The 27,728-nt window shown below is 56.1% G+C and overlaps 2 protein-coding genes across 4 annotated transcripts in view; one reads left to right on the top strand and one right to left on the bottom strand.

Annotated features, from left to right (window-relative positions):
• LFNG (LFNG O-fucosylpeptide 3-beta-N-acetylglucosaminyltransferase) lies at window positions 7,431-17,981 on the top strand. Its single transcript, XM_021411735.1, has 8 exons — window positions 7,431-7,890; window positions 13,845-13,893; window positions 14,584-14,683; window positions 14,873-15,026; window positions 15,161-15,246; window positions 15,516-15,681; window positions 16,089-16,174; window positions 16,290-17,981. The coding sequence occupies exons 1-8, from the start codon at window positions 7,507-7,509 to the stop codon at window positions 16,354-16,356; spliced, it is 1,092 nt and encodes a 363-aa protein (XP_021267410.1). The 5' UTR covers window positions 7,431-7,506; the 3' UTR covers window positions 16,357-17,981.
• TTYH3 (tweety family member 3) overlaps window positions 21,892-27,728 on the bottom strand; it is a 71,298-nt gene continuing 65,461 nt past the window's right edge. For all 3 annotated transcript variants that reach the window (XM_021411444.1, XM_021411443.1, XM_021411442.1), the window contains one exon: window positions 21,892-27,508. In XM_021411444.1, the coding sequence (XP_021267119.1) occupies window positions 27,493-27,508 (16 nt within the window). In that variant the 3' untranslated portion in view covers window positions 21,892-27,492. The remainder of the gene's footprint in view (window positions 27,509-27,728) is intronic.

Below are 27,728 nucleotides of genomic sequence, written 5' to 3' on the forward strand. Positions count from 1 at the left end.
TTGTTTTTAACCCAGAGCAACGACTTGGTACTGGGAGAGATGTTCTCCTCTCTCCTTTCTCCTCATTTCCTCATGGTCCCCACATCTTCTCCATTTCTTACCACCTGCCTATTCCTTCTGTCTTCACCATAGCCAGCCAGCCCCGAGTGCATCCCATACTGCCACTGCTGCTGACAGGGAGGTAAAGGCTTTGATCCCAATGGGACTCAGAGGGGAAATGAAAATCCCTCTGCTCCCCCACCTCCCTGCAGTCCCCCATGACCCCTCTCCCCTCGGTGATCCCACACTGTTCCCTCACAAAACAAATTCTTCCTGGATTATATTTTAATATCTGCAAAGCCTCAAGTTTGAAAGAAAAACAAATGTGAAACCGGCTCTTGAATTTCCTAGATGTGAAAAAGGAGAAACCTCCTCCAAGGTTCCTGAGAGCCCTCCTAGGAGCCCCATGAGCGGATTAGGGTGGGCAGAGCTGACAGCCACACACTCCATCAGCCTGGGGATTGAGATGTCAGGAGTTTAAACCAAAAAGAGATGGGACAGGCACGCAGCACAAGGGGAGAGTGTCAGCGAGCATCTCGGGAGCCTCTTTCACCGTGCATTGCTGATTTGCATCCCAGGAGATGCACCAGGAGCATGGTCCTGGGAAACACCTGCCTGTGACAGAGGCTGGAGTCTGGTTGGAAATAAGGGAAAGCAAATCTTGCTCTTCCCTCCTTTGCATTTGCCCCAGTTTGGACTTGAGGGAAATGACAGCTTGTCCATGCCCAGCCCTCAGACTGTTTCCTGCTCGACACAAGGGCTCTGTGCTTGTTCCAGAATATTATTCTGAGTGTACAAACCCTGAGAGCTCCTTTTTGGCTAACGTCCTTTCTCCACCAGAGGAGACAACTCACACCCAGGTGGTTCCCAACTGGGGATGGCTGCTCATCCCCTGTTTGGACAACACCTGAGATAGATAAACCCCAAAATAATTCCCTCGTCACTTATAGGTGTGTTCCTTTGAAATCAGGGAACAGGGGACACCCAGGGGGCGCAGCACAGAGGCTGCAGCGAGAGGAGCAGTCTTTTGGCCGAGGACGCCTTGTCCCGTCCAAGAGTACAAACCACGTTGCCTCCACCCTTCCTGACGAGAACCTTTCTGAGCTGCAGGGAGTGGCAATAAAGAGTTCCCTTGAGTTTTGCTACCAGGCTTTTGGAACAGCCACTGACATAAGCCCTCCCCAGGTGACAGCGGTGTGCAGAATGACAGCACGGATCTCTGCCGTGGTTTCCCAGCCCAAGGGACTCCCTCTGCATCTCAGCTCCGGACAGCGGGTGGCACAGGTTGCACACAAGCCCCAGGGTACCTACTGCAGTATTTGGTTTGGATTCTTCTTTGTGCAAATAAATCCAGGTCTGAAGGCTCATGGGCTGAAAATAATCTCTTCTCCAAAGGATCGCCTGTTCTTGGTTGGCCACCACAAGGCCATCCCATAGCACAGGTGGATTTCAAGGGACAGAAGGATTTGTCCTAACAGGCTAGCTCCCCAGAGGCTTAAAAAAAACATTTTAAATGAAGTTTAAGGGGTTGATCTGAGTTCTTCTGAACAAAGCAATCCTGGAGCAGCTGGGCTGAAACACTGGAAGAACAAATACTGACTTATAAGTATTCCACTTGCATCTATGAAGAATTCTTCCTCTTTTTCAAGTCTCAGCCCTTTTCACCTGGAGCCTTTCTTCTAAATAAATTGCTGCTGTAAATTCCAGTGTTTGACAACATCCTTGTCCTCGGGCTGTGTGTGTGCTTAAGAGCTTTCATGGAAATACAAACATCGCCCTTGCTATGTTGATCTGCTGGGGAACCCTGGAAGTTTGGGGTTCCCTATCTTGAATGGGTTCCTCCTCTGTTCATGGCTGATCTCTGTCCTTCATTCTGGGAGTTGGGCAAAATGCTCCCAATGTTCTAAAGACCTGAAGGCTGAGAGCCATGGGTTGAGAGCAATGCAGAGCCTAAGCACGTCCCCCGACACATGATGGGGATGTCACACCAATCTGAAATGATCTTGCTGAGCCCCCAGAGCCATTCGGGTATGCACTTTGGTATCCACAGGAGCAAACCCTTTGGCCTCAGAGGGGCCATGTGGGGCCCTGCAGTAGTTCTGGGTTTTGGAGGAGTTGTTCAAGGGGAAATCCACGTGTGCATTCCTCAGAACAATGGAGCCGAGCACCAGGACGATGCTGTGGTCCAGGCGCATCCTCTGAGGACTAAACCCTACAGGAATACCTGAAAGAGGAAGACTATAGTTAAACTTCCAGTTCCCCTAGAAGGTGGAAGACAATAGTCAGCCCCTGAAAGGCATTTCCTGCCCTTCTATTGTTCCCCTGCTCAAGCTTTGAACTCACTGTCTGCAAAGGGATGTACCTTCTAATTACAGCACTGGGTGATGAGCTGCACACACCCTCTTGTGCTCATCACCCCCTTGTGTGCACCCCATTGGGGCAGGCCCCCAGCAGCTGAATGAAGATGTTCTTTGCAAGCATTCACTGCTGCCGATGCTTCTCCATCACACAGGGCTCACCAGGACTTGGTGCATCCCAGTGCCCCCCTGCACATCCCAAGCCCTGCAAAGGGCTGGCATGGAGCCGGGCTGCTCTATGGGGCAGGCAGCACGTCCCCATCCCCACACCGGGGCACCCAGCCCGGCTCGGCCCCTGCTTGCCTTTATCTCATCCCAATTCCCAGCCCCGGCTCCCAATTAAAGGGTAAAAACACGTGGGATCCAGGCCAGGCACGAATGGTTTCAGCGCAGCAATTAGCCCGACGTGAGAGAGGAACAATTAGCGCTGCTCGCTGGAATTTGGCCATTGTGCCGCTCATTGTATGTTTTTGCCTTAAAAGGGGGCCATGGTGTTGGGAGGAGAGTGAGGGCCCCCGTTCGCAGCGCCGGGCTGACATTTGCACTATGTTAGTCATGCTACATGTCAACATTTTTGTGAGCTTTCCAAAAACAGAAATTCTAATGGGATGTTTTAATCCTGTCCTCACCCCCGCAAGTCCCCCGTCCCCCCCCTCACTTTCCCCGTTCACTTCCCACCTCCCCCCTCCTCCTCGCTGCCCCGCACCGTGCTCATACCACCCTCTCGGCTTCGGCTCCCGGAAACCAGACCAAGGCAGAGCAGCAAAATTCCCATTTATACTAACATCACATGAAAAATGAACTGTGGCTTTTAATCCCCTTTGCTGGGGGGGGAGGTGGGAAAGGAGCGAAAGATTTCCCGGGGGTGTGGGGCGTGGGGAAGGGGCTTTCAGAGACCACCAAGGGAAGGCAGGGAAAGTGATGGGTGAATGTTGCAGAGTGCTTGGCTGTGGGGTGATGGAGAAGCCAAGGAGCTGTGGGAGCCCTAGAGAAGCCATGTACCGCAGGGGGTTGGAAATGGCCTTGGTGAGAGTGCACGATCAGGGTGACATGTATCTGATGAGAGCAGCTGCAGGAGCTCCGGGGCAGCCCTGGTTTCCCTGGGGAGCAGCAGGGATTGGGATGCTTAGGCAAGGAGCCAAAAGGATTCTGGATCCTTCTGCATTGGCAGGTTTGGGGGACCCCGAGGTGCAGGTGGCTGTGAGCATGGAGGGGTGGGTGGCACCCGTCCATCATGCAGGAAGCTGGAACGGGGGAGGTCTGGAGATATATTAGAGCAGGTGTGGAGCTGGAGGGGAGGGACAGCTCGGGACCTGCTGCCCTGGGGACAGGAATCCCAGCCCCGTGCATATGCTTGGGGGAAACTGAGGCACCAGCACTGGTGTGAACTGGGAGCTCTGTCTGTCTGTCTGTCTGTCTTCAGTGTACACTCCCTTCCATGCCTATTTTCACCTTTATTTTAAAGACAACAAATCCAATCCCCTAAGGAAAGCACACCACACACCCTGGCCATGGAGCCCCAGGAGGGGCATCGACCCAGCATGGACCCCTCCATTTTATCTCCCCCCTGCCCGGCTGAATGGTGAGCATGAGGAGCATTGCTGACCGCCCCCCTGTGCCCCCGCCTTTCTTCCAGTGTGTCCATGAGTCCTTGAACCCTTCCCAGCAATGGGGCCGTGAGCCGGGGGCAGCGGGGTTGGAAATGGCTCTGGTGGGAGAAGAATGTGGGATGGAGATGAGGGGGGGACTGTCCCCTCCCGCCACCACCAAAGCCCGAAATTCTTAGACCTGAAGGAGTCACCACCAAATTCCATTCAACTGACAGAAAAGAAATCAAATCCTTTTAAAGAGAGCCCACTTTCCCCACAAGAATGCTCCCCCAGCCTTTTGTTGCAGGGCTCTGCTTTCCCCTAGCAGCTCGGAGGAAGCTGCTCCAATACATTAACCAGTTTAACTCACTCGTGACCCCCCCTGCCCGCCGCACAATGGGGCTCTTCGCCCGTTTTTTCCCCCGCTCCCTTTCAGGAGCTAAATCCCCCGCTGTTCCCCACTCGCTGCCTCTCTCGCTCAACCTTTCTCAGGCCTCTGCTTCAGCCCAGGGAAATAATAACGCTTTGCATTTCTATAGACCCCCCGGCCCCATGGGATCTCAGTGCGCCCTGCACACATTGCCCTGTCCCCAATACCTGAGGGGTCCTGAGGGGTAAGGGAGAAGCTTTGGGGTCTGGGGCTGTGGAGGGGTCATGGGGGTCACGTTGGGTCTTGGGAGCTGGAGGAGGCTGGGGACAGCCAGGGATTGAGGTGGAGGCGTCTCAGCACCCACAAGTTGGGGACTGCCAATGGTGGAGATGGGGACAGCCTAGCATTCACCAATAGCTATGCCCTACTATGGGGTGGGGAGGTTTTATGTTCACAGAGGAGTTAGGAAACACCAATATGTGAAAAAAAAAAAAAAGAGTCCTTGCCTTGGGTCTGAATAACACTGCCCATTCCCTGGTGCACACAATGGGAAGTTAACCAAACCCAGGCCGGCGGCACAGAAGTCTGCTGCGGGATGCTGGCGGCTTCCTACCAGTAACTGATGCAAAGCCTCTTTTGTGCTGTCAGAAAATCCCAGGAAAAAAAAAAAAAAGGTGGGCAGCAGCAACGTGGCTCCCAGCCACCCTCCTCCTCCTCCTGCACTGCACATCCCAATGCATGGGGCCAAACTCCGTTCAATTCCCACAACGCCATGGTCGTGGTGAAGTCTGTGTCCAACAAAGATTTTAGCCCCTGTTTCGATACAATCACAATGCAATCCACAGCTCCAGTGTGGCGTTTCTCCCCAGTGACCTGAGCACTTTATTATGGGGGATTTATTTATCCTTTTTAACAGCCCCAAGAAGTTGTGAGCCTCTTAGGGACCACCTATCGAGCACCGGGGTCAGGCTGCAGCAGGGGGGGTGATGCAGAGGGTTTAAACCAATTTAAAGAAACCTAATCCCATGGTGTGGCAGAAAGAGAGATGGCCCATGCCAGCCCCTGCCCCGGGTTGGTGCGAGGTGAATGCAGCCAGCTCCCGAGAAAATCAGTGCGGGGTTTTGGTGGGGCTAATTTGCAGTGAGACAGAGCTGGTGTAGTGCCTCTGCCTGCTGTGTGGCTGCTCAGCTTGGTACCACCCAGCGGGGTTCCCATGGGGACCTCTCCTCTCACCACCCCATCACCCTGTCCCTGTGGGTACCACTCATCCCATTGCCCTGTCCCCATGAGTACCGCTCATCCCGTCACTCCATTGCCTTGTCCCCAAGCTGCAGACATCCCCATGCTGGGTGAGGGCTGAGCCAGGAGGCCAGGTGCCAGGAGAGGAATCCTGCAGGGAAACAGCCAATCCCCGGGGAGCTGTGCTCCAGCAGGACAGTGCCAACAAAAGAAAGGCTTCCTCCAGCAGCACAGCACGCCGGCCTGGGAATGGGATAAGGACTGGACCCAGGGGACCCTTGTGCCAATGGCACGGCAGCTTTCAGCCCCTGGCGCAATGTTCCGGGTGCACAGAGCCCACATTGTTGCCCACCCCACGGCAGCGGCCGGGACCCCAACATCTGCCTGCGGCGCGTGTCCCCAGCCACCCTGGGGCTGTGAGCAGCTGTCGGGGGACAAGTGCGTGTCCTCCCCTTTTGGCTCTTGGAGAAAGGCACTCTTTCTTTGCTCGGGGTTTTGCTGCTCGGGCTTTTCAGCTGCCTCTCGAGTCGCAGTTGCTGTGCCATCGGGTTGGAGACAAAAGGAGATGAGGAAAAGAAAACAGAGGCTCAAAGGCTGGGCTTCAGCAATAGAGGGAAGTGGCAAGCGTGGGATTTGGTTCCTGTGTTTGTAGGGTCCAACTGCCTTTTTTTTCTTCCCTTTATTATGGGACACTTCTTCAGCAGGACCGGTCCCTCCTCAGCCACAGGCAGTGCCACACAACACCAAAGCTGTGCCCACAGCCTCTTGCAGCACTTTTGGCCATGGGTACAGTGTTAGAGGACTGAGCAGGGTGATACATATCCCAAAAACAGGGGAAGGCCAATGCTGGGGCTTGCCTGAGGAAGCAGCCTCCCTGCTTCGTCCTGCCTGGTATTATAGCATTGTTTATGCAGTGCCAGAGATGAATGGAGCACGTGACGGCAGGAAAAATGCGAGTTGGACAAGGGCCCTGCCCAAAAATGCAGCAGCCCCTGATTATGGCATTGCAGAGCAGCCCAGGCCCAAACCCAAGTCTGCCTCCCTGCAGCAGACACAGTGGGAGAGAAAACCCCAAGATGGGGATAAGGGGGGAAAGAGGCCCCGCTGTTGGTGTCAGTAAAATAGCAGGTTGGTGGCACAGCCCAGTGTTCTCAGCCCAACATTCCCTCGCAGCCCCCACTTCTCACTGGGAACACAGCATTTCATCAGCACAGTATTGTTGCCATGGCTGGCAGTTGTAGGGGCACCTCGATAGGGTTCGTTTTCAGCCTGCAGTATGGGGCTGCCCATCACATGGGTTCCATAGCACATGGCATGGGGTCAGCCAGATCCGCCTGAGCAGAGGCTGTTGTGCTTCCCCCTGAACCTGGCTCTTGGTGGAAGCAAGAGGAGTTGCACTTGGCTTTTTCTTTTTTTTTTTTTTTAAGCCAGCCTGGATGTTGGTCAGGCTGAGCAGTGCTCTGCTGGACACCGCTCTGTGCGAGGCTTAGGGAAGTGCTGCTCAGCTGCAAGTGGGGATCGCAGCGCTCCCACCCCACACTCTGGTGGGAGGACAAGGGGAGCGGGCAGCAACCCAGTCACCAGAAGGGGACACGGGGGGGGTCCAAGCAGGACACGACCCACGGGCTGGGAGCAGCTGGAGCAGGGCAGGCAGCGAGAGGGGCTGGGGCTGGCGTTGGGATGGGGACGGAGATGGTGGTAAGAGATGGGGATGGGGCTCTGCCCACGCCCCGCGGCCACGCGTGGGGGCGGTGCCTGCGCCGGGCCCTCCCCGGGCGGGGCGGGGGCGGGGACGGTTTAAAGGCGGCGGCGGCGGCGCGGCGGGGGACGGCGGAGGTGCGGGCGGAGCGCGGCCGGTGGCGGTGCGGAGTGGGGCCGGGCGGTGGAGGTGGCAGCGAGGAGGAGGAGGAGGATGCTGAAGAGCTGCGGGAGGAAGCTGCTCCTGTCCCTCGTGGGCTCCATGTTCACCTGCCTGCTGGTGCTCATGGTGGAGCCGCCGGGCAGGCCGGGGCTGGCTCGGGGTGAGGCCGGCGGGGCTCAGCGGGCGCTGCAGAGCCTGGGGGCGGCCCGGCCGGCGGGGCAGGGGGCTCCGGGCCTCCGCAGCTTCGCAGATTACTTCGGGCGGCTGAGCCGGGCACGCCGCGAGCTGCCCGCCGCCCCTCCGAGCCCCCCGCGGCCGCCAGCCGAGGACATCTCCCCCCGCGACGTCTTCATCGCCGTCAAAACCACCAAAAAGTTCCACAAAGCGCGGCTGGAGCTGCTGCTCGACACCTGGATCTCCCGCAACCGCGACATGGTAAGGTCGCGCCCGGCAGGTGCCAGCGGGGCCGCGCCGATGCCGCCTCCTCTTCGCGCTCCCCCTCGGGGTCACGGGGTGGTTTCGAGACGGGGTCGGTGGCTTTCGGGAGGGGAAGAGATGCTGGGGGGGCTTTGGGAAGAGGGAGTGACGAAAGGAGCTCGGCCATCCCGCGCTGAGCAGTCCCCAGAAACTCTCAGTTCTGGGGTCCCGCGGAGCGTTCCTCGCCTTGAGCTGCTTTCCGCTGGGGAAACCGAGGCACGGCGCAGGGCAGCCCTCCCCCCTCCCTCCCCCTACCCGGGCCGGGGCCGTGCCAGGAGCTGGGCGGCACTGGGGGCTCCGGCAGCGGGTCCCTGCCTCCCCGGCACGCCGCCCTCTGCACGGGCTGACCCTCTCGCTGTCCTTCAAGTACCGAAACAAAACTTACAAGAAAGAAAAAAAGCATTTCCTTAGGAAATGTGCCTGGCCATCTGCTCTTGAGACACTTTTCCTAGCCGTAGGCAGCTTCCCGAGCCTGTGAAGCCTGATCCTAACCTCCCCATCCGACTGTCTTCACGTGTTTCCTCCTGCCCCGGAGCCCCGCTTCTCGCTGTTTGTCGGAAGCCCGCAGTGGCTGCGGGTGGGACCGACGTGTCCCTACCTCCTTCCTCGGCTGCATCGGGCCCTGCCGGCTGCCCCGAGCGCCACTGATTATTTTCCCTTTAATTTATTTTACCATGTTTTATCCCTTGGGAATCTTTTCCCTCTTTCTGCTCGGGGTTTGGCAGCGGCTCTGCCTCCCTGCCTGGTGCGGTTATTTAATGGAAACCTCTATTATGCTCCGCTGTCACTGCAAAGGGGGTGGAGAGTGGTGGGGGGGGGGAGTGGGGGGAAGCAAACGCTCTTTGAGCACCTACAGTTGATCCTGGGAATGGCTGCTCTTCTCGCCCCCCGCGCCCCCCTCCCCCAGTGAGCTCCGGCTTTCTTCTGGCTTTTTTTTTTTGCTTTGTTTTGCTCCGTTTGTCCGTTTGGATTCCCAGAGCCCCGCGCCTCGGCTCTCACGCTGTCCCCCTGGGCACGCTAACAAAGCCCCTTTTCTCCCGGCGCAGAGAAAAGGCTTCGCAGCCTCTTGTGTGGCACTTTCCATGGGAACGGGGGAGCCGGAGCCGGCCGTGTCCAGGTCAGGTTGCCTAGAGATGAGGGCCACAAAGCCGGGGGGCTGCAGCCCATGAGGTGCCCGCCCGACAGCCGCGTGCTGAGTGACGGCCCTTGTGCGGCACTTGAGGACAAGGGGCTGCGAGAGCCGGCGGCACCGCCAGCTCCTGCGGGGACATCTCGCGCCGCTGCCGTCGCCTCTGCGCTTCCCACGCTGCCCCAGCCTCTGCTTTTGGGAATCTTTGGGGCTTCTCCAGGCTTGGGGCCGCCCTGGGCTCCTCCAGGCTTGGGGGCAGGTTTTAGTGTCGGTGCCGTGCGGCTCCTCTCCATCAGTCCCACATCACTTCTCGGCTGGGGACGGGTGTTTGTGCCCTGTGGTTTGCGGTGGGCTCCAATGTCTCTCTGGCTCTGAGTCAGGCCTGTCTCGCCCCATCCCCATCTTGCTTTGGGTGTGCTGAGGGAAAGTTCCTGCCCCAGTGCAGCATCTCCTTCCTCCTCCAAACCTCCTTCTCTGCAAGAAGGGGTTAGATCTGGCAGGTACCTCCAGCCTGCCAGTGTCAGATAGGGGGAATAGCTATTGTGTTCCTCCTGGCTGCCTTTTGTGTTGCCTACAATAGGCCCCGCTTCCTGTGCTCTGGCCCATTGCACTGCAGTGCTCTCAGGGCAGCGGGCACCCCTTCTCCTTCCTGCCTTTCTCTGCACAGAGGGCAAATCGCTGTTCTCTGCTTGGTCTGCTCTGTGCGGTGCAGCTGAGGCTGGGGACAGGCAGCCCTGGGGAAGAGCTATGGGGTTTTCCCATCCTTGCTTTGGGGAGCATTCCCGGCTGTGTTAGCATTGTATCCTTAGGATGTTGGAGTGCAGCCTGGGGAAACTGCACTTGAAAGAGAAGCAGAGGGAGGAAAGTGGCCTTTGTGCAGAAATCCTGGAGCCGGCGAGCCCAAACCATCCCCAAAACCATCCAAACCCACTGTTTCCTGCCATGGCAGAACTGCTTAAGAAGCATCCCAGTCCTGGGGCGCTCAGGGCAGCGGGTGCTCGGCACACGCCGTGTTGCCCACGGGGAGCCGGGGCAGGGCTGGCACCACACTGCAATCCCATCCCACCTGCGTGGGAGCTGCTTGCTTTCCTCAGCAAAGCGCGATAATTGCAGGCTTTGAAAAATTCCTGCTCCCGGCGCAGAGGAATGCATTTGCCTTCCGGACAGCACGCTCCTCCGGTGGTGGAGCCCAAAATTCTCTAGTACCTTGGCCAGAGTTCCCATCCTGGGGGAGAAGCGCACGTGTCCCGGTTAGGTGCCCACTGGGGCTCTGGCACAGTGTGTGTGTGTGTGTGTCGGGGGGGGGTGATGCTAGTGCCAAACCTGATCCTGATGGGTGCCCCCAGTCCTGGGGTGTGCTGAGCACAACTAAGCTCAGTGCGTGTGTGCGTGTCCCTCTCTGTGCAGCCCCTGTGGGTTTTTCTTAGGGGAGGGGTTTGAGCAGGGCCACAGGCGCTGTCTGGGCCGTTAATTGCCTGCCCTGTAACGATGCCGCCGTCCTTGTCAATAAGAGTGTGGTGTGCGTGTAGCGCCAGGCAGGAGGGCGGGGGACCCTGGCTGCACAATGAGCTCATTGTTTGCGCGGAGGTTATTAAAAAATTATAGCATTTAAAATTACAGTGGAGGATTCTTCCTCCTTGCTGCAAGGAGCTGGGGAGAGGAAGGGCCTTCAGCCTATTGCCAGGGCGGTGCTCTGCAGGGCTGAGCTCTGGAACCCCTGTGCCAGCCCAGAGCCCATCTGGGGACAGCACTGGTGACAGGGACACTGCCACTGTGCTGCTCTCAACCCAGAAAAGTGAGCAGCTGCTTCTCTCTTCCTTTGGGGGAAAGGAGGTGCGCCCAACCTGGGTGCAAGGGTGGGGGCTGGAGGGGACTGGGGTGCTCCCAGCACAGGGAAGTGAGATGTGGGGATCGGTGCAGTATGGGGTCACAGGGCCGAGGTTCCCCTTTTTGCAGGGGAAGGCGGGGCGGGTGTGATGTGTCGTCTCTGCCAGCCCTTCTGGAGCGCTGTGCAATGTGGCATGAAGAGGAAGGCCGCCTGCCCCCAGCTCTGCCCGGCCCATGGGATGCTCTGCGCAGCTCAGAGCAAACCCACTAGCTCACCCAGCAGAGGGGAAATGAGTCACTGCGAAAGGAGAAACGGAGGGGAGGGTGGCAAAACCTAAAGAAACACTGTCCCCAGGGGAGAGGCGGTGGCGACCGGGCGACTCCAGCCCCGTGCACACAGACTGGGGCTGACGCATCCCCCGGCCACGGGGACCCTTGGGGTACCTCTGTGCGGGGCCGTGCACAGCGGGGGCAGCTATTGTTCAGTGGTGCTTTGGCATCCTGTGTTTCTTGAAGTTGCACTTTTGAGAACAATGAGGTTTCCTGCGAGTCCCGGGGCAGGGGCTCTGGGCAGGCAGCGTGCCGCCAGCGGGCCCTTCCTCCCCTCTGCCCCCATGGAAAATTAACTGTGTGGGGATGTGAGAGGTCTTGGACCCATTCAGTCCCATAGAGGGGAGTGGGGGGCATGTAAGTCTGGAGGTCGTGTTGGGTAGGTGACGGCTTAGGGCTGCGGTGTCCCATCCCGCTGTGGACCGGGGCTGGGGCTCTTGTTGGGTTGTGGCTCTGTGGGCTGTGCTGTGGGGTGGGGATGCTGGGGATGCTCGTTGTGACGGCACTAATACTGCTCTGAGGTGCTGGGCCGTGCAGCTCTGGCCACGTTTCACCCAGTGTCTCAGCCAAGCAGGGACCAGCACAGCCCCTGAGCTCGGTGATCGTGTCCCATCTGTGTCTTCTTCCCCATCCTCAGGCTGCAGGGCCAGGCCCTGCTGCTGTCAGGAGCAGAAAGGCTGAGCCATGGCTTCTTTCCCATCATGTGGGGACGGGGGCTCTGATCCCTCTCCTTTCCTGGCCCCACTGACAGTTCCTGGCCTGGTCCTGCCCAGGGCTGTGCAGGAAGGGCACAGCTTGTCTACAACAAATACAGACAAATTAATTAAAAAAAGCAGGTAATGATCTTGGCTTTAGTTGAAATTCTTGGCTGGGTCCTGGCAGCGGGAGGTGAGGAACCCTCTTTGCAGCAGGGCTGTGAGCCCCTCCGTGTCCCCAAGGTGCCACCAGCACAGGGAACCCTGCAGGGATGTGCAGTGGAGGGGGGTGGGAGGAGGATGCCTCGTTGGGATGAGGACTCGGTGAAGGCGAGCAATAAACAATGGTCCCCACGGCCTATTTATAGAGGAGCGCTCTGCGGGGTTATTTTTGGAGCCGCACGGTGGCACGGATGGTGCTTCTGATCGAAAGCAGCAAATGTGTTCTGTCTCGGAGGCTGCGTGCCCTGGGAGGTGGGTGCTGAGGGGATGTTCCAGCCCCAGCGCCTTGGGGTGCGTGCATCCCTGGGAGCCCCTCCTGTTCCCCGGCTCCACACTGTTGGGTTCATGTCCCCATCCCACGTTGAAACCCTTTGCTCGAGGCCATGCTGATGGGTTTGGGGGCTGGCCTATGTCTCCCCATACCCAGGGGTGCCCAGCAGGCGCGTGGCTGTGCATTTGTGAGAATTTGCCTTCCCACTTTTTCTCTTCCCTTTTCCCCTTTTCAAGCCCCAAGGGTCACTCGCAGCCCTGTGCTCCCCTTCAGCAGCTCCCAGCTCTCCCCTCCGCCGGGTTAACCAACGCAGCTGTATGCTAATGACCACCGCTGCCCGCTTAACTCTGCTCTGCTGAGTAAAGTCAGCCCTGCACCCTGCTATTGTGCAGACCCCGCTCCCTCCCCACATAACCCACAAAACCCCCACATGCCGCTGGGGCCGGCTGCCTGCAGGGTGGCACAGAGTTTCCAGCTCACTTGGAATTCATCATCCCGTGCCCCCCCCGCTCCACCTCCTGCCTTCCCCCCCCCCCCCAGCCCTTTTGTCTTTCTTCTCCTGCCCTTTTGTACACGTCTGGTTTGTAATAGCGCTTGGCAGCTGGTTGTGGTTCCTCTCCTCCAGCTTTGTTTGCCGCGCGCTGATTGATCGCGATGCCTTTCCCGCTCCCCTATTCTCTGCTTCTCGCCTTTCCCCAAATGCAGGGCAGACAGCAGCCCCCGGCCCCTCCTTTCCCGGGTGACATATGCCAGGAATTAGCTGTGTAAATAGAGGAGTGCGGCCGGGTGGGCAGTGGGTAACAGCAGACAGTGCCCTCCGTGGGGCTGCCAGTGGGCACCCGTGGGTGCCGTCACCCTGCAGGCATTGCCCAGGGGGGCTCTGGGTGCCCCCTCCCTGGAGGTGTTTAAGGCCGGGTTGGATGGGGCTGTGAGCATCCTGGTCTGGTGGGAGGTGTCCCTGCCATAGCGGGGGATTAGAACTAGATGATCCTAAAGGTCCCTTCCAACCCAAACCATTCTATGATTGTGCAAGTGGACGGAGCTGTGGATGCAGGTGGGGATGAGGGCAAACACACCTGGCCAGCTGCTTTGGCATTGCCATCTGCACACGTTGGTTGTTCCAGCTGAGGTCTGAAGTCCCCGCTTGGATGGAGCTGTTGGCTGTGCCCGCCCTGTGCTGTGCCCACATGCCACATGGGTGCCGGTGGGATGCTCCCTGCTGCTGCTTCCTTGTGGGACAGGCAAGAGGATGGGGATGCTCTGCGTGCTGGGAAGGGGTCGTGCTCTGCAGTCTTCTCCATCCAGGACCGAGAGCATCATGGGGGCTGCTTTGGGTTTTAGCCAGGAGGGAGAACTTATTGTAGGGATGCTGGGATGTGGCCAAAGCCCTGCCATCTCAACCCTTTGATCCTCAAAGATGCCTCATCTTTTCTTTCAGACCTTCATCTTCACGGATGGGGAGGATGAGGAGCTGAAGAAGCAAGCACGTGAGTCCCTTTGTGTGCATAGGCTGAGCGCGGTGGTGCCTGGGGCTGTGCTGGAGTCCTGCCCAGCACCCCCGGCCAGGGGAACGCCAAAAAAAAAAAACCAACAGTCAAAATGCTGCAGTGCAGACACGGGGTTTTATGGGGACGTGGAGCTGGCAGCCGCTCCCCAGGGTTGGGGTCAGCTCAGCCTATTCTCCCCATGCAAATGACTCCCTTTCAGGCCGGGAAGCAATTCCCTTTGAGCTGGGCAAGCAAATAACAGGTGGCCGCTGTGGGAAAAAGCAGTGGGAACAGAGCAAGGTTTTTGGCTGTCACATCCTGGGTGGAGAAGCCGGGCCACGGACATCCCCTCCTGCCCCTCCATCCATCCCCTGCCCTGGCTCCCAGGGTGGCTGGGGCACATCCACTAGGGTGATGTAGGGGGGTTGTGCATAGCCTTGGGACATAGCCCAACCACATTCCATCCGCATCCCTTGCTCACCCTGTGCCTTGTCTCACACTGATCCAGAAGCCATTCCTCCCAAAGATTTGTTCTTTTTCCAAAACAACGTGGCACAGAGACCACTGGGCATCATGGATAACCTTGGGTTTCGTCCCTCCCATTACCTGGAGTGTGCTCACTGAAGCATCCATGTTTGAAGGAGTGGGATGCCCCAACACTGGGGTTTAACCCCATGTCTCTTCCCTCAGGAAATGTCATCAACACCAACTGCTCGGCTGCACACAGCCGCCAGGCCCTGTCCTGCAAGATGGCTGTGGAGTACGACAAGTTCATCGAGTCTGGGAGAAAGTAAGCAGTGCCTGGGCCTGCCTGGAGGGGGTCAGGGCTGTAATTCGTCATGGGGTTGCGTTTTTGGGGTTGTAATTCATCATGGGGTTTGCATTATTTGGGGCCATAATTCATCATGGGGTCAGGGCAGCCCTTGCAAGGCAGGGAGCTGCCCCAGCCTGACGTGATGCGGTTGTGCTGATGCCGCAGGTGGTTCTGCCACGTGGATGATGACAACTACGTGAACGTGAGGACGCTGGTGAAGCTGCTCTCCAGCTACCCCCACACGCAGGACATCTACATTGGGAAGCCCAGCCTGGACAGACCCATCCAGGCCACAGAGAGGATCAGCGAGAACAAGATGGTGAGGGGGGGACATGATGGGGGGACCACGAGGCATCATCACTCCATGGCATTGGAGGGAGGTTGGGTTTAATTTGGGCCGGGCTTTGCTTCAGCAGGAGGTGGTCTCACTGCCTTTGCTCCCCTCTCTCGCAGCACCCTGTGCATTTCTGGTTTGCCACGGGAGGAGCAGGGTTTTGTATCAGCCGAGGGCTGGCGCTGAAGATGAGCCCGTGGGCCAGGTAAGAGCGTTGGCATTGCTCTTCCATGGGGACTCAGCATGGTTCCACCGGGGCACAGAAGAGCGACAACACCTTTGGGGACGTTCGAACATGTCCTACCGCTTCGCTCTCTTTGCCTTGATGGGGTTTTCTGCATGGGCATGGAAACGAGCAGGGAAGGACCTCCATTCCCCCAAACCTGATTGCTTTTTAGTTAGAGCCTGGACTCCATGGGGTGCCCACATCCCCCCGGGCTTTGCTCCCCTGCAGCTCCTTTTGTCTCCCCACAGCGGGGGCCACTTCATGAGCACCGCGGAGAAGATCCGCCTGCCTGATGACTGCACCATTGGCTACATCATTGAGTCTGTGCTGGGCGTGAAGCTCATCCGCAGCAACCTCTTCCACTCACACCTGGAGAACCTCCACCAGGTGCCCAAGACAGAGATCCACAAGCAGGTAACCCTGCCCCGATGCCTCCTGATGGCCCTGGGATGGACGGAGAGGTTGGGATGGACGGCGCCTTTGTATGGTTTTACCCTTTGGGGAGTGGGCCAGCTGCGCAGGGGTGGTCTGGGTTGAGCCCTGGTCTGGGTTCCTCAGCACGTGTCCCCAAGCTAAGTGCCCTACGGCAAGGATTTCTTCCAAGGTTTGTTGGCTGGGTTCCCTTTGGAGGGGTCACCTTATTCTTGTTGAGCAAAGTGGGTGTCCCAGCTTAAGGTATGATAGATGTGCTTCCAAACAGTCAGTGGAGGGGGAGAGCCCCCTCAGCCATCGCAGCAGCAGGACAGGGGGTGAATTTTGCAGCCCTCAATCGATCCCCACGGCCACACCAGCGGCTTGACCCCCCCATGTTGTTCCTCCAGGTGACGCTAAGCTACGGCATGTTCGAAAACAAGCGCAACTCCATCCACATGAAGGGAGCCTTCTCTGTGGAGGAGGACCCATCCAGGTGAGATTGGGGGGGGGGTCCCACCCCGCTTCCCCCCCCAGCAGGAGCTCCCCGGGGCCGTGCCACCGCGCAGCCATCGCCGCTGCGTGCTCAGCGTCCCCCTTCTCCTCCGCAGGTTTCGCTCCGTGCACTGCCTGCTGTACCCCGACACGCCGTGGTGCCCCGCCAACGTGGTGTACTAGGAGACGCGTGTCCCCTCCCAACCTCGTCCCGAATCTCCCCGGTATCCGACGGGCGTGCGGGACCTGCGTGCGTGCAGGTGTGTCGGTCCTCCGGACGGACCTCGTTGCTGTGGTATTGCACAGTGTGTGTGTACTGAAGGCTGCTGTGCGGCCCTTTGTCCTCTGCCCACCCTGCCCTGCCCGGGGATGGCGAGCGGGGACGGGTCCTGAGCACTTAACCCCGGGGCACGGGGCGAGCCCCTGCCCGCCAGCAGCCCCGCGCCATGCGTGGGGAGCGCAGCTCCGCGTCCCCCCCGCCTCGCTTTGCTTGATTTCCTTCCAGATGTTGGTTTGTTTTTTGATGTGTTTGCCTCCCCCACCCCCGGCCTCTAGCGCCTTCCTCTTTCCTAGCCCCCAAATCTCAGCATCGAGGCTCTGGCTCCTTGGTAAGGGTCACAGTTTTACACACCCCCACTCCTCCACAGCCATGGCAAATGCAAAGCCCGGTGCCAGCGTTCGCTCCATTCCCTAGAGCCCCCTACATCCTGCTGAAGTGTTTTCAGCGGCGTAAATCTATGCACTATTTATAGAGACCAATTTAAAGACTTTCTATAAATACGGGGAGAAGCAGGAGGAGGGCTTTTCCGGAGCTGTGTGCACAGCACTGCGATGTCTCCCCAGTGTCACCTCTGGGCTGAGCAGGGGCACCCCATGCCCCAGCACATAGCACTCAGGGGAGCCATGTGACGTGTTCCCCCCCCCCCCCCCCTTCCCATCTATGGGGCCAGAGCATCCTCCTGCAGCTGCATGCTGCCAGGGGTTGGAGCACCAGGGATGCTCGTGTGCACGTGGCGTTTCCCAGCCTGGCATTGCTCTCTGGTGCAGTGGGCGAGTGATGGGCACCCTAAAAACACAGGTGTCCCCCCACCTCCCCGAGCACTACCATGTGTTGTCCCATGGCTCTGCTGGGGAACCAAAGAGTGGGGTCCCACCAGGCACAGCCAGAGCGAAACCAGATTGGGAAACGCTGCCTGGGAGCAATTTTTGCCGTGAGCCAAGGATGGACTTAACCCATTGCAAGGAGGGATGGGGACCCTATGTCCCCCCCTCCCCCCCCCCCCCTGTGTCCCTCTATGTCCCCTTGTAAGGGGGATCAGGGGGCAGAGCAGGAGCAGAGTGTTTCCAACCCGAAGCTGAGTGAAAATAGCCCATAATGGGTGCGTTGTACATATGTTATTGCGCCAGTATTTTTTTTACTGTGCCTTTTTATAAAAAGAAAAAAAAAAAAACCCAAAAAAAAAAAAACAAAGCAAAACACAACGTGGAGAATTATGTAGATTTTAAAATGCTTTTTATACGTTTTCTGTGGATCGGAAAAAAAAAAAAAAAGACAAACGACCTTCTGATAATCTGTTTAAGAAAGAGGAAAAAAAAAAAAAAATTGCGATGTCTTGTAACTATCACTTACCCTTAATTTATATGTTCCAGTATCTGGAACGTCACTCTGTGCTTTTTGTAAGTAGGATGTGTCTAAAGGCGATAGCTGTGGGATGGGGAACCGGTGTGGGCAGCGCGTTCTCAGGGACGTGAACCCAATCGCTGCCGCCGTCACCAATAAAGCAGCTTGGGGCTGACCCCCGCCCTGCTCCCGGCTCCGTGTCTCTGTGCGTTGCGCCGCGCGGGTGTTCTCCCTGCAGCCGCCATCCGCCTCCGTTCTCACGGGTACCGACCCAAGGAGCGAGGGTCGCCTCCTCCTTCCCGTCCTCAAAAGGCTCTATTGGGGTTTAACACCTCGGGAAAGGCTTTTCCCAGGCTCGGGGCTGGGAGCGGAGGTGTGAGCCGGCTGTTGGCGGGGAGGCGCGAAGAGCTGCGGGCGGGCGGCCGCGTGGGAAGGCGGCGGGGGGCTGCGGGGTGAGCCCCTTCCCAACACCGGCAGCCATGGGGACGGGCCCCCGCCCAGCACCACCTCTGCCCACCTGCCCCCACCCCCCCCCAGCCCCGCTTCCTCACCCGGCGCTGTTTGTGCTCAACCCGAGCGGCTTTCATCTGCGAGTCATCTTCTCCTTCCTCTGTCCCCCGCCTTCCTCTTCACCCAGCAGCTCTACCAGAGCTTTTTTTTTTTTTCTCGAGACGCACTTACTTTCCAGTTTCGCTCGAACTTCTCAGTTATCAGCGCTAAAAATACAGCCCGGCAGGAAGTCTGCGTGTGCTGAAGCACCAACCTCACCCCGACACAGCCCCCAGGCAGCCCCAGGACGAAGGGAGAGCCCCCAGACGGCCCCTTCTTAGGGTGATACGGGCAGAGGGGCTCCAGGAACCCCCGGGACAGCCCCTTTCTGCGCTGTGCCTTCCCTTGGCTGTCCCAGTGGGGCACCCAGGGCAGCCCAGCACCCTCCTGAAGTGCCCATCTCCAGCAAAACCCCAGCTGTGTGCTCCTGCTCCCCCTCCTCTTCTTGCAATGGGGGAGGCACAGCGCTGGGATGGGGCTGCCAGGAGTTGGGGGGGGGGAGGGGGGCTGCGTAGTGCCTGGAGGGGGTGAAGCACCTAAATATAAAAACAGAAATAATATGAAAAACAAAACAAAACAGAAGCAAAAGCACCCAGCATGCCCTGGGGAGCAGCACGGGCAGAACACACCGGCCTCTCCCTCTTTACTCGTGGGCTGGAAAGTAAATAAATAAATGCATTAATAAATAAAAGGGCAACGAAGCCCGGCCCTGCTGCTCTCACATAGTTGGCGGGCGCGTCGGGACAACCCGCTTTCATCTGCGCTGCTGTGGGACGGTGTGGGACGTCCTGTTTACCCTCGCTGCTGCTGACAACTTGGAGCCTTTGGGAGGGAGGGAGCGAGGGGACAAACCGGGCTGGTGGGGACACGGCTGCTGTGACACAGCCATGCACTGGGCCGGAGGCTTCCCCGGCCCCGCAAGGAGGATTGCAGCACTGAGGGCAGGGAGGAAGGCTTTGCGTTAGTCATATTTGCTGCTCTCTCACCCCCCCCCCGAGTCCCATTGCACACCCTATTTTTTTTTTTTTTTTTTTTTAATTTGCATTTGGGTCACTCCGTGTGCCGGGCTCTGTGTGAATTGCTGCTTTCCCAGCTGCTCGCGGCGCGGGGGGACTTGTGTTAGCGCTGCAATAGGACAAGAGCTGCTCCTGGCAGCAGCCCCGGCGAGAAATATTTGTGAATCGGGACGGGAGGGGTGGCAGGAGACGGGGAAACTTGTGTGAATCCTCTCCAAGCTCCACTTCCAGCCAGCAAACTGGGAATGTTTGTGGGAAATGAAGATAAAAGCGGCTGAATCACAGGACCCGAGCAACGCACATGTCTGTCTGTCCATCATCTGTCACCCACCCCCCCGTCCACCTACCTGGGTTGGACACTGCCCATCCCAGCACCGGGAAATCGGAGCCTGTCAATGGGACAGGCCCATGGGGAGCAGCCCCCTGCATCTCCCACCTCCCCCCTGAACATTTTTGCTGTTTCCCACACTGCATCCCTTGCAGATGATTTAAAAAAATAACACTCCCAAGCCCTCCGAAGTGTGTTTTTCTCTTCCTGCCTCCTAAAAGCAGCCATGTCCCTGTCAAAACCAATTCCCCTCCCGCCCCCCCGGCCCCCGGCTGCTTCTGGTTTGCCTCAGCCGAGCGCTGTGCTCCTGCAGCCGCGTCCTGAGCCAAGAGCGGAGGAGGAGGCGCACGGGAGATGAATTGAGCATCTTAAACACAGCTGGGAGCACTTCCCACGGCACTGCTGGACAAAGCTGTGGTCCCACTATAAAGCTCCACTATAAAGCTCAACTACATGGCTCTGCTGTACAGCCCCACTATACAGCCCTGCTACACGGTCCCACTGCAGAGCCCATCCTGGGATGCCACTATTGAGGGGTCAGTGCTGGGTTTGTGCCTGCCCCTACTGGCTGCAGAGGACCACAGTGACAGTGCAGGTGATGCTCCAGCCATGTCCCTGTGACCATCTCCTGCTTTTCTGGAGCCAAGACATGGAGGATGAGCTGAGCAGGGGTGCACAGACACTGAGTTGCCCCAAACTACTGGGGGGGGTAGCCATGGGGAGTTTTTGGGGCAGGGGCCATGCCTGTGTCCAGCCAAAGCACCCCATCCCATCCCATCCCATCCCATCCCATCCCAATCCCTGCAGCAGCTGTATTCAGAGCGGATCGTCTGAGCGATGATTTATGGGGTAAGAGCATCCCATGCTGCTCGGCTGGTGGGAAGAGGAAGGGGGGTGGGAGCAGAGCCACTCATCACTACATCTGCAGCACCTCTTATGTCCCTGCACAGCCGGGAGGGATTAACGGCCCATCCCGAGGGCTGAGCTGGGATCTCACCGGGGTCACGATGGGGAGTGCAGCCTGCGGGCTGCTGTGCCCCACGGAGCCGGCTGGGGGGGCACAGCCCTGCAGCCTGCTCGCTCCTCCTGTGGCTGCCTCCGCCTCAAACCCTTCCGATAGCCGAGTACAGGACTTCAGCATCCCCACGCGGTCAGACAGATCTGGTTCTCCCCGTTCGGGCTTTTCTCTGAGCCGTGCGGTCCTGTCCGGTCCCTGCGAGGGATGGGGGAAGGCTCTGAGTGCTGCCGGGTCGGGCAGGATGGGAAGGGGCAGTGGATGGGGCCGTGCTGCAGGGCTCCAGCTGCTGCAGGCTGGATCGCAGAGGGCAGGACGCAATGCCGGCTGCCTGCTGCACTCCCTGGGCTGGGAAAAAGGGAAACGGGAGCCCTGGCAAGGAGAGCGCGCAAAGGCATTTGAAAGCATCTCCTCAGGGCATCCCTCTGCGCCATAGCTCTGAGGATAGAGATCTAACGGACCACTACTGAAGGCTGAGCAGAGGGCGAGGTTCATCCAAACACGTACCTCACGCAGGCACCAGCCCCGCATCACCCCGCGCAGGAGGTGAGCGAAGCCTGGCGGGCACGGCCAGCTGCCAGCGCTGGGAAAAGGCACGGGCTGCTGCCCTCCGAGCTCCCATCCCCAGGGTGCACCTGGTAAAATATTCACCTGCTGTCGGGGGCTTCGTTTCACCTCCTGCTCCGAGCCGGATTTAATCAGCACAGGGCAGGGGATGGAAGACACGGGTTCTTCCTTTAGGGGAGGAAAAAGGAGAGGAGAGACGAATCTGCCAATTATTAACGAAGGGAGGAAAATTGGTTTCTGTTGGATTCACGTTAGGGTGAAAGGGGAGGCAAAAAGCCATTGGTGTTTCTGCACCGCATCAGCGGCCTCGCAACACACACAGTGCCTCCAAACCAGCAGTGTCACACCGCGGTGACACCAGATCCCGGCGAGGTGGCACCTGCCCTACGTGGCACTTTTCTTCCCTCTCCCACAATGATCTCAGGGCTCTGCTGCCTGCCCTCAGCCCACGGAGCCTCCATGATGCACGAGAGCTACCAAAAATGCAGGCAGGTTTGTGAACAGTGCAAATCAATGAGTTAGGAACAGTGGTTTTATATTGTTTATTTTTAAAACATGAAACCCAAGCTGAATAGAAACCACAGAAATTACATTTAGGGTTGTTTTTTTTTTTTTTTTTGCCTTTTTTTTTTTTTTTTAGTATTTGCAAACCGAAAAGTTACAGTAAAAAATAGCTACATTACAATCAATAGAACTACAGAATTAAAAGTAAAGATACAAAAATGGGCTCAATCCTCTTTAACCCTCACAATTTAAAAACATTTTGGGTAAGTGCAGGAACACTCCAAAGAAACTAGCAGGTCCGAAGTTTAAAAAAAAAAAAATTATACATATTCATATATTATATATGTATATAAAGTGGTATGATATACAACCATTATGGTTAAGAAGAAAAACAGAAAAGTTACAAAAAGGCCAGGAACGTGTTCGTCTTTAGGTTTCTGTGCACAGTGTCCAAGAAAAGAACTGCCCTCGGGACGATGCGACTACGACTCGTGGGGCCGCCCGCTGACGTGGGACCTGAGGCAGCGGGGCACCCCGACCCGGCGCGGAGCACAGGGAATGGGACCAAGCTGGTCGTGGACCCCAGCGCCCTCCGGAGCAGAGGCCGCTGGAGGAGCCTCCGTGTGAGATTAGAGGAGGAAGAGGAAGGAAGGAGCTTGGAATTGCATAGCGAGGAGCGATGTGGTATCAAATATGCAGAGCACCTAAGAGCTTCATGCTACAGTTCTCCTCTTCAGGAAAGGAGTGTTTGGAACGTTCTGGTTGCACGGCCATTTATGTTCCGCTTCGGGGCTGGGTGAGCACCTGGGAGCTCCAGGCTCCGTGACAGCCCTTCTTTGGGCAACGCTCACCAGGGGGCTCAGCCGGGGACCACGCTGTTCCCCCAAAAGCACAGACATTAGCCATCCAGGCACTGCCACCAACACAGCTCACACTTGTGCCGGACCTCCTGGAATGAGTGGAGAAGCCACCCGTAGCACACACCCCCATCACTTCTGGAAAATGAGAGCAGTTGGTGATAACAGAAGCCACCTGGTTTCGGGACACACTCAGCCCTGCCAGGCCCCATCTCTCAAGGTGTAAGAGCTACCCCCCCAGTATCTGCCACAGGGCTTTTCCCCTCCCAGCCCAAGATGTTCAGTGGGTTACACTGTCTGGTTCGGGAGGGGGAAGACGTTGGCTTCTCCTTGCTCCCAGTGTAGGAAATGCTTCAAAGACCCCTCCCCACCTAAGGAGAAACCCACCTAACCCAAGCCTACACTAGGCAGGGTGGCTACAGCCAACAAGCCACAACACTTCCCTCCTCTTCCAAGGGCTCAGCACATGATTCCTGTTGTACTAGAAGGAAAAGAAGGTAGGACCAGAAGTTAAACGTGGATTTATTGATATGGGGATCTGTACCTTGCTTCTGCTGGCTAACACCTGGCAGTACCCAGAGTTCTCATGAGCGATGGCTAAGCAGCCCCCTGAGAAAGCATTTACTCTCAGAAAGGCCAAACTTCTCCTGCGAACACAACATATTTTTAGGGAACAGCTATGGAAATCCTGACATAGGATCATTGAAATCCTCATGCACTGCGTCCTCCTCAAAGCACTCAAAAGAACATCCTTGCATCTTGGCTGAGATGACTGTACACGGAAAATTAACAGCTGTCAAATGGAGAAAACTTAAAAGGACAGGAGGGGAAGGGAGCACTCCATCCTTCACATTTGGATACATGGATGCACGCTAAAAACCTTAGCTTGAACCCTTTTGTCAGCACATAAAATGAACTCAGTTTAATAATACATACAGGATACAAACACTACAGTTATATTCCCAAGACAGCACAAGAAATTCACAGCCAAGTCTTGATTCGATTTCCTTTACAATTACAATGCAGTCTTGAACACTGGACACGAGAGTCCAACATGCTATTTACATTTCACATTGTGGAGATGTTCGTGTGCTTGGAAGAGTTCTCAGTTTCAAAAGAAAAAGTCATTCACACATGATGATGTAGTGGAAATAAACCAAGCCAACCAGACAAGCCAATGACCACATTTGTGCTTCCGAAAAAGTAACATGAAGTGTCTTCAGCGATGCAGTCGCCTTCAGCTGGACGAGCCTCCTTCCTTCTGCAGTCAGTGAGGTGTCCAGAGACCAATCTCAGCTCCCCTGAATTCTGGACCCCTTTGTTAGCAACCAGTAACATGATCAATGTTCTGATAAGGTCAGCTGGGACACACCAAGCGATATGGCCTTGGCATTTTGTCACATTAAGAACAAAGACACGCAATGGAAGAGAGAGAAATCTCTACAGCTTTCCCTCCTACAGCTCGAAGAGTTTGGACTCCCTCAACCATGAATGCCATCTAGAACAGATGAGTCTTTGCCAGATAGCACCTGCTGTTCGCTCGAGAGGGAGGCACAGAGTCTGGGAGATCTTGGCTTCTGAGAGTCCGCTCCTCAGACAGAATGTGACCATATGGATGAGACTGATCGTGTCGCAGCCATAGGAATAGGCAAAGGCCATCTGTTCTTCAGCAGATCTACTCAGACCAGCCTGCAGAAATGCCATGCTGTTGCTCAAGGTTCCAGTTAAAAAAAAAAAAAAGAAAAAAGAAAAAAGGAAAAACTAATAACAATACTAAAAGAAAACCAAACCGTTTGTCTGTGTTTCCTATCCAGCGCTCTGCACAGCATGCAGCGGGGCAGCAGAGTTCCAGGATGCTTTACAAAAGTGCAATATCCATGTCAAGTAAAGGAAGTGCTGGCTGGACAAAAGTACACAGCTCACACTGCAGTCATGTTATGCTGGCCTCCAGAGAGCAAAATGTCATCTCCAAAACATTCTTTCCAGTTATATTTTGAAGTCAGAGAGCACATATCTCCACATCTGTGCCTTGCTGCAAGCCCCAAGCATTGACAGAAGTTGTTCTGGGTGGTAAGGGTGGCTATGCCAAACCACGGAAAGCAGGTCAAGGTGGCTGCTGCATTAGATGCTGCAAACAAGAGGCACAGGCTTCCCCATCACCCCTGCTGCAGCAGGCAGTGCCACTGTGACAACTCAGATCCAGCCCCCCGCAAAGTGCAGTCACACACATGTTCCAGGTGCATTCTGTATACAGCAAAGGCAACATACAGAAGCACCTGTCTTCACAGGGCTCCCCACACCCTTCTGCTTCCAGTACACTTGCCTTCAGTGAGTAGGATCAGGCCACAGATTTAGGGCAGCCCCCCCCTAAGAACGATAGCCTAAGTAGCAATCTGGGCACATCCTTGCAGGGACAGAACAATTTGGTCTTAATCAGGATTATACGCCTCTTGCTTCTTTCTTCACAGCAAGGGGAAGGTCCTGCTGCCCCTGGGTAGCAGTTGCACACTTTGGACCCTGCAAGCTAACCATGCCACGCTCTCTACTCCTGGGCCTTCTCGTAGGCTTTAGGACAGAGTGTGAAATCTGGTGCTCGTGAGCCACGCTGTCCCTCCATACACCCTGCAGCACTCTCCCTGCCCTTGTTATTTGATAACACTGAGGTATGTTTCAGTGCGAAGCCCATCAAACGTGTCTGAAAGGCCTACTCAGTCCTGAGCAAGAAAATCCTGCTTCCAGAGATTTGTGGTGAAGTTTTCTCCCAAATCTCGTCCTGTGTGACGTCTCTTCTTCCCTTTCTTTCTCATTCCTTTGAACGGTAAAAGCTGGCCTGTATCTTTTTCAGTCTGTTAGTGGTTTATCTTCTTGTGAGGAGCACAAAGCTTGCTTTCCACACAGCTGGTACCCTCTTACAGCACACGCCATCATCTCAGCTACCTGCGAGGAGCAATTCTTACCTCACTGCAAGAAGGCAACTGACTTGAGGAAAGGCAGATCGGTAGAGTTTGCGCCTCGTACAGCAAACGTGGGATCAACAGCCCCTGAGTCCGAACGTCACGGAGGTGAAGATTAACTGCCTCTGCCAATGGCTCAGCTCCAGTTTGAGGGATATTCCCCACTCCATTTCTTCTGCCAGTTACTTAATGCCACGCTCAGCAGCTACGCTGAGATGCCCCTGCTCAGAGGTAAAACAAATAAAAGAAACCACAGAAGAACATTGTATTTCCCTACTGGAAGGCCATTACTCTACAGGACTACCAGCTCCTCATGAGGCAGACTCCTCTTCCAGTAGGAAGCTGCCAGTGCCTGTTGGAGCACTGCTCTTCAGTGGGAAGTACAGCACCAGTGGAGGATGTTGCCCTTTGCAGGCACCCAGCTGCCCTTTTGCAAGCCTTGTTCTGCCTCATAGCTAGAAAAATGCCTACATGTGCCTTAATACGGTCAGATAGTGGTTAGCAATGTGCCTTGAAAAACAAACACAAATAGAATAAAATAAAAACATGTTCTGACAGTCACGATGTTCTCCAGATGGCATTTGGGCTTCTGATTCTGAAGCACAGAAGATATACTGATGATCTTGTGAGTTTGTTAGGACTGAGGCTCCAAAAAACCTCCTTCAGTGCCAGTTCAGCAACCCTGTGCTGTAAATGGTGGTAAAAAAAAAGAAAGAAAAGGAGAAGAAAGTCCAGCAGAGTTCACAGGTCACTCCTGCAGGGAGAGCTTGCACTTACTATAAATCCATTGGTGCTTGCAGCCTCTCTTGTTTCCACAAGCTGACTGTCCTGCAAGACCTAGCATCAGAGAGCTGAAACTCTTTAGTGCAAAAATCCCCACCACAAAGTCTTTTCCTGGAAAAGTTTGGCACCAAGTGGGTGGTGGCTGGCTCCTGTTTGATCTGTGTCAGCCTGATAAAGGCAGCACCCTGCTGCAGAATGCCATCTGCAGGTACCTGGGCTCCCCTGATGGAGCAGAGAGGTCAGATTCAGAGCAATGGACAGAGTAGTTAAATGGTGCTGGGATCCTCTGCTCCTCCTCGAGAATTCACATGCTAGCTACAGTGGGCAAGAAAAAGGCATTTTCTTAGTGGTTAAAAAAAAAAAGTTACCAGGGTAGTGGAGTTTTTTTTTTCTTTTTCTCTAGAACAGAGCCACAGGCTCCCAAATTACAGTGGATATGCAGCGACAGCAAGAGGCAGGGGTTTCCCTTCCCCCACACAGGGCACTGGACCAGGGGACTCCCATCAATGTGCCGTGCACCGACTCAGCTTCCCCTGGTTGCACACTAGTCACAGACATCGAGCCCCTGCCTCTTCAGCATTTGACAGACCGAGCAGCTCTGCTCATCCCACAGCAGAAGATCTACCACCATCTTTCACCACATCCCTCTGGGGAACTGAAGGAGAAAAAAATGCGGGCAGAAGATATTCACCAACGCTTTCTAACAGGTTCCTCTAACAAAGCAGGCCCCAAGCAGGTGGAGCCCAGGGCAGGCGGGTGATCTCTCAGCTGCTTGCCTGCACGTGCTTGCTCTCTCTTGCACATCAGGTACAACAAAGTGAAGGCTTGAATTCAAAAGGGGCTTCCACTCCAGTGGGCAGGTACGAGGTTGGAGGGGTGGTCTGAGCTGGAGCAACAGAAGGAGCTGCACTGGGTTTTGGGCAGAACAGCAGGATTGTTCTACGAGGACAGCACAGGGGCGCAGCAGTTGGCACATTGTTTTGTCTGACTGCACATGTGGGTTTTTGTTGCTGTTGTTTTTTGTTGTTTTTTTTGTGTCGTTTTATTTATTTATTTTTGCTTTTGCATCTTAATGCACACTGCCAGCATCTGGACGAGGTTGGTTGGTGGCGAGGTATTTGGCTCTCATGCTGGAGGTGTACTGGAGGAAAAACAAGACAAAAGAAAAACAACAAACAAATAAAAAAAACAGAACACAAGTCAATCAGAATGAATAACGTTAGAACGGAACGACAGATTGCAACCATTTCCCAGCATAATGCAGTCAGTATTTGCTGCGTATCAAGGAGCTGCTGGCTTGGTCTGACAAGGAAAGTTTCAAAAGTCACTGCGTAGCCAAGCCTGAGCAACACACTGTTACA

Source organism: Numida meleagris, chromosome 13 (genome assembly GCF_002078875.1).
Source record: "Numida meleagris isolate 19003 breed g44 Domestic line chromosome 13, NumMel1.0, whole genome shotgun sequence".
Classification (NCBI taxonomy): Eukaryota; Metazoa; Chordata; class Aves; order Galliformes; family Numididae; genus Numida; species Numida meleagris.

Coding starts and splice junctions, on each gene's coding strand:
- LFNG (XM_021411735.1), top strand. CDS start 7,507: ATGCTGAAGAGCTGCGGGAGGAAGCTGCTCCTGTCCCTCGTGGGCTCC. Junction 15,247..15,515: donor AAGATGAGCCCGTGGGCCAG/GTAAGAGCGTTG, acceptor GTCTCCCCACAG/CGGGGGCCACTTCATGAGCA. Junction 15,682..16,088: donor AGACAGAGATCCACAAGCAG/GTAACCCTGCCC, acceptor TTGTTCCTCCAG/GTGACGCTAAGCTACGGCAT.